Raw genomic sequence first — 6,000 nt, 5'->3', positions numbered from 1 at the left:
TGACCTCAGCACAACAGACATTTAGGGCTAGGTAATTCTTTGTTGCGTGGTCTGTCATGTGATGAGTTCTCTTTTCCTGCACCCATTCAATGGCCAGTAGTGCCTATCTCCTGTTTTCCTCTGAGAATCAAGGTTTTTGTGGTAAGTGTTCTGTTAAAGGCTAAAGTTGCCAACTCAAAAATGCATACTGGCTGGGAGTGGTAGCTCATGCCTGTAATCCCAAAGCTTTGTGAGGATCACTTGCGTCCAGGTCCAGGAGTTTAAGACCAGCCTGGGCACCATAGCAAGACCCCCATCATCTTCTGAGAAAAAGTTAGCCAGGTGTAGTCCCACCTACTGGGGAGGCTGAGGTAAAAGAATCTCTGAGCCCATGAGTTATAATGCACTGCACTTCAGCCTGGACAGCAGCAAGGCCCTGGTTCAAAAAAAAAAAAATGCATCCTGAGTCTCTGGGTGGTTTCAGTGGAAGGTTTGCTGTCTGTTGTACAACTCTTGGGAGAATCTTAATGTCGATTCAAGATGGATCCCTGTAATGGAATGATAACTTATTTGTACTGTTAACACTAAGAGACAGTTTGGTTTCAAGCAGGATTTGGGTAGCGTATCTTTGGAGCTCAATTCAGGGAGAGGTGGTTCACTTGATAACACTCTTAGTATGGCATACACTTTAATCAGTGATGTGTAAGTAAGTAAGTGACAATTCCCTTTTACTATATTGCCAGTCTTTCCTTTCAAGGATTTCTAGTGGGAGAAGTCCTTAAGTAAGATTTCCTATTTATGTAGCACTTTTGACAATTTGTTCCAGTGTATAAATACATGTAGAACAACTTAGATACGTTTTGGTGAGTAGTAGTGCATTTCTACCTTCAATAAAGCAACATGTTGAGTTATTTACATTTTTAATGTAACTTTAAAATCCTGGATCCCAAGAAGTCTTGGCTTGTCTGTACTTTTCTTCATAACAAACAATTATATCTCCTACTTTAAATTCTATATTTTCTTCATCTAAACTGAGACCACAATCCATTCCAGTTTTGACAATTGAAATGTCATCTTTATGGTGTTTCAGTGAGGTTAATAAGCCTTAAAAAAAATAATTTAAGGTTAGTATATTCAATAAATGACAAGTACCTACTAAACATTACATTGTATGGTGTTACCAGAAAATTACTCTGAAATTCTTAATTTTATGTTCCCCCCATGTTAAATGATGGGACTAAACACCAGGGGAACCCCCTCAAATATCTTAAATCTATTTCAAAGGTAGATGCCAACTTTTTTCTGAGGACAGGATGATACTCAGGACTTGAATGGGTAAAACCAACATAAACATCTCAGGCAAAGTGAGCCCATCAACTGTAGACAAGTTAGGAGTTACAGCAATAAGTGGCCCGAGCTGAGATGGGCATGAAAGATGAACAGATTTCAGACGATTATATGGTCAACAGGTTTTGGTGACTGGATATACTATTATAGAAGGAGATTTTGATGTTGCTTACCCTTCCAAATTACATGTCCATTACGGATTAATTTAAAATTTTTTTGTTTTTCTAACTGTCCTTTTTGGACTCTGCAGCCAGCCACAGGAACTTTTTTCTTCCCTTCTGTTACAGAGAAAATAGCTAGTATAGACGCCTCACCTTTAGGAATAAGAAAACATTAATGTGCAGAAAACTAAAGAGTCTGAGAAATGTGCAATTTCTGACATTCTATAGTATAAAGATTAAAGGTATGACCAAAATCCAAATTCATGCATAGAAAAAAAGTCGAGGTTTCTTTAACTCCAACTTTATTTTCCTCACCAATATTAAGAATACAAAGGCATGAAACTCTTCAGCTATACTTTTTTTTTTTTTTCCTGAGATGGAGTCTCACTGTCATCCAGGCTGGAGTGAGTGGCACAATCAGCTCTGTACCATCAAGCTCCTGGACTCAAGCAAGCCTCCTGGATAGCTAAGACTATAGGTGTATGCCACTATGCCCAACTAATTTTTTTTAGCTTTTTTGTTTTGGAGGCTGGTCTTGAATTCTTGGCCTCAAGTGGTGCTCCTACCTCAGCCTCCAGAAGTGCTGGGATGACACACATGAGCCACTGTACCTGGCCTCATTGTTTTTCATCTTGCCATAAGTAATTTATATCTACTTAGGAGTACTAATTTTGAGTCTGGTTTTCTGCCCCCTCGCCCCCCTCAGATGGAGTTTCCTTGTTGTTGCCCAGGCTGGAGTGCAATGGCGTCATCTCAGCTCACTGTAACCTCATCTCCCGGGTTCAAGCGATTCTCCTGCCTCAGCCTCCTGAGTAGCTGGGATTACAGGCATGCACCACCATGCCTGGCTAATTTTGTATTTTTAGTGGAGACAAGGTTTTTCCATGTTGGATAGGCTGGTCTCAAACTCTCAACCTCAGGTGATCCCTCTACCTTGGCCTCCCAAAGTGCTGAGATTACAGGTGTGAGCCACCGTGCCCGGCTGAGTCTGTTTTTTTCACTGACTAAAAATTAAAACAAATTCCAATAATGAAGTAACACACACTAAAATGAACCAGATTTCTAGGGTGCTATTTGTTGGTGTTATCTGACTGGTGTGTTTGCTTAATCCTAGAAGCCCACATATGACTCGGTTTTCCAAATTGGTTTTAGCACAAGAACATAAAAATGTCTGTACAATCATGTTGAGCAGGTCAGAAAAACCTAAAATAGTCTGTCACTTAGGCCAAAAATGCAAAATCAAATCTCATAGGAAAACACTGGACAAATCCAAATTAAGGTACATTCTATAAAATAGCTGGCCAATAATGCTTCAAAATGTCAAGGTCAAAAAAGAAAAAAATTGGCCAGGTATGGTGGCTCACACCTGTAATCCCAGCAGTTTGAGGGGCCAAGGCAGGCAGATCATGAGGTCAGGAGTCTGAGGCCATCCTGGCCAACATGGTGAAACCCTGTGTCTACTAAAAATGCAAACAAAAAAAAATAGCTGGGCATGGTGGCACATGTCTGTAATCCCAGCTAATCAGGAAGCTAAGGCAGGAGAATGGCTTGAACCCAGGAGGCAGAGGTTGCAGTGAGTCGAGATTGTACCACTGCACTCCAGCCTGGTGACAGAGTAAGACTCTAGCTCAAAGAGAAAAACTGAAGAACTGTTCCAGATTAAATGGAACTAGAGAGAGATGACAACATGGATATATTATAATCCATGAACCTATACTAGGGGAAAAAAGTATATTGTTGGGACAATGGACAAAATGTGAATATGGACTGTATATTAGATAATAGCATTGTATAAATAAATGTTAAATTTCCTGAGTTTGATTAGTTCTATGGTTTTATAAGATAGTATCCTTTCCATATTTAGAGGAAAATGGGCACAATATCTCAAACATTCTCAAATGGTCCAGGCAAAAAAAATCGTGTGTATATAGAGCAGGTCAAAAATGAGGCTAATAGGACAAAATGTAAACAACTGGTGAATTAAAAGATACACAGGAGTTCCTTGTATTTCTCTTGCAATTTTTTCTGGAAATTAAAAACTGTTATTGGGCCAGGCACAGTGGCTCACACCTATAATCCCAGCACTTTGGGAGGCTGAGGTGGGCAGATCACCCAAGGTCAGGAGTTCAAGACCAGCCTGGCCAACATGGTGAAACATTGTTTCTACTAAAAATACAAAAATTAGCCAGGTGTGGTGGTTGGCGCCTGTAATTCCAGCTATTTTGGGAGGCTGAGGCAGGAGAATCGCTTGAACCCAGGAGGTGGAGGCTGCAGTGAGTCGAGATTGTGCCATTGCTCTCCAGCCTGGCCAACAAGAGCAAAACTCCGTCTTAAAAGAAAAAAAAAAAACTATTATTAAAATTAAAAGTTAACAACAAAAATATCTTCATGGGGAGGAAAAAAGAACAGATAAGGTGACTTAACCAATAAACTCAGTCTTTGGCCACGATATGCTAAAAACAATATATATTTTTTGTTTTGTTTTGTTTTTTTTGTTTTTAGAGATAGGGTTTCGCCATGTTGACCAGGATGGTCTCGATCTCTTGACCTGGTGATCCACCCGCCTGGGCCTCCCAAAATGCTGGTATTATGGGCATAAGCCACCGCGCCCGGCCAAAAACAATATTTTTAAATATTATATATGTATTTTTCTTTTTTTTGAGATGGAGTCTCGCTCTGTCACCCAGGCTGGAGTGCAGTGGCATGACCTTCACGTCCCAGCTTCTAGCAAATCTCCTGCCTCAGCCTCCTGAGCAGCTGGGATTACAGGAGCGTGCCACCACGCCTGGCTAATTTTTGTATTTTTAGTAGATGGGGTTTCACTATGTTGGTCAGGCTGGTCTCAAACTCCTGACCTGGTGATCCATCTGCCTCGGCCTCCCAAAGTGCTGGGATTACAAGCATGAGCCACCACACCCAGCTGTATTTAATATTTAAATGTAAATTTTCCTCTTATGGTAGACTTCTCTGCTAGCCCCACGACAAAGTCAACAGCTCTTTCCATGACATTGTTCATAATCTTTATGCCTTCCATTGTAACGTAATCTGTATTATAATTATTTGTTCATATCTAAACTTGAGGGCAAGTTCTTAATTCCTTACTTGCCTTTGTATCCTCAAAGCATAGGCACAATGTGTTACACAGGGCAGGTGTTTATGTAAGAAGTTACAGTGGATTCTCATGGCAGTCATTTTTTTCTAGAACACAGGATATACCTTTCAACATTGAAAACAGTTCCTCTAAACTTTGCTTTCAAGTGCTATTTATAGCACCTAAGATACTAATTTTTAAAAGTAACATTCAGTGATCACTCACCTACTGGGTGCTCTTCCACAGCACGGGGTAATCTGTTGCTCAGTTCTTCTTGCAAATCTTCAACAAGATGGTAAATTATTTTGTGAAGTTTAATTTTTACTCCTTTTTTTGCAGCTGACTGTTGGATAACATTGCCCGCATTCACATTAAAGCCATATATAACACCTAGCAAAGAGAAATATGATCAATGAAATAGCATAAAGATTATAATCATTTATTTGTCTTTCAAGCAGAAACTTGAATCTAAATTGTTTTATTTTCTAAATTTAACTAAAATAGCAATTAGAGGCCAGGCACAGTGGCTCACGCCTGTAATCCCAGCCCTTTGGGAGGCCGAGGTGGGTGGATCACCTGAGGTCAGGAGTTCGAGACCAGCCTGGCCAATGTGGTGAAACCTGTCTCTACTAACAATACAAAACTAGCCAGGTGTGGTGGTGGGCGCCTGTAATTCCAGCTACTTGGGAGGCTGAGGCAGGACAATCACTTGAACCTGGGAGGCTGAGGTTCCAGTGAGCCAAGATGGCGCCATTGCACTCCAGCCTGGACAAAAAGAGCAAAACCCCATCAAAAAAAAAAAAAAAGCAATTAGAGGAGATAAGGTCTATGATATTTTTCTCACCAAAACTAGTAAATCTTCCAACTGATGAAAGAATTTTATAAATTGTATTGTGGCTTGTTTAACAAAGAAAATTTCTTTGTAATTTTAAGGAACAGTAAGTAATAAGAAACGTGTAAGACAGAATGCTAACAAAATTTGATTTTTATACCAGACAAATAAGAACACCAAAAATGACCAGGGCTGAAATATGCTTCATTCTAATAATAATTACATTATTAAATCATGATCTTATTGTCTACCATTATTGTGGTTTGTACTCAAGGTATTCAGATGGCCAACAGATGCTAAAAATTGTGACTTACAGGGGTGGAGGGAAAGATAGTGACTTAATTGGAAGGTCAGGAGTTTGAGACCAGCCTGGCTAACGTGATGAAACACCGTCTCTATTAAAAATACAAAAGTTAGCCAGGTGTGGTGGCAGATGCCTGTAATCCCAGCTACTGGGGAGGCTGGGGCAGGAGAATTACTTGAACCTGGGAAGCATAGGTGGCAGTGAGCCAAAATCACACCATTGCACTCCAGCCTGGGTGACAAAAGAAAAATTCCATCTCAAGAAAAAAAAGAAGTCATTCAATTTG

At 40.1% G+C, this 6,000-nt stretch overlaps 1 protein-coding gene across 4 annotated transcripts in view; it reads right to left on the bottom strand.

The window, feature by feature from the left end:
* Positions 1-882: 882 nt before the first annotated feature.
* MTIF2 (mitochondrial translational initiation factor 2) overlaps positions 883-6,000 on the bottom strand; it is a 31,352-nt gene continuing 26,234 nt past the window's right edge. For all 4 annotated transcript variants that reach the window (XM_032292103.1, XM_032292102.1, XM_032292104.1 and 1 more), the window contains 3 exons: positions 4,804-4,968; positions 1,500-1,640; positions 883-1,083 (listed from right to left, as the gene is read on the bottom strand). In XM_032292103.1, coding sequence (XP_032147994.1) covers positions 911-1,083; positions 1,500-1,640; positions 4,804-4,968 — 479 coding nt within the window. In that variant the 3' untranslated portion in view covers positions 883-910. The remainder of the gene's footprint in view (positions 1,084-1,499; positions 1,641-4,803; positions 4,969-6,000) is intronic.

Source organism: Sapajus apella, unplaced genomic scaffold (genome assembly GCF_009761245.1).
Source record: "Sapajus apella isolate SASKATOON/1434 unplaced genomic scaffold, GSC_monkey_1.0 scaffold26, whole genome shotgun sequence".
Lineage (NCBI taxonomy): Eukaryota > Metazoa > Chordata > Mammalia > Primates > Cebidae > Sapajus > Sapajus apella.
The sequence above is the reverse complement of the archived record's forward strand: the minus strand, read 5'-3'. Positions and strand labels throughout refer to the sequence as shown.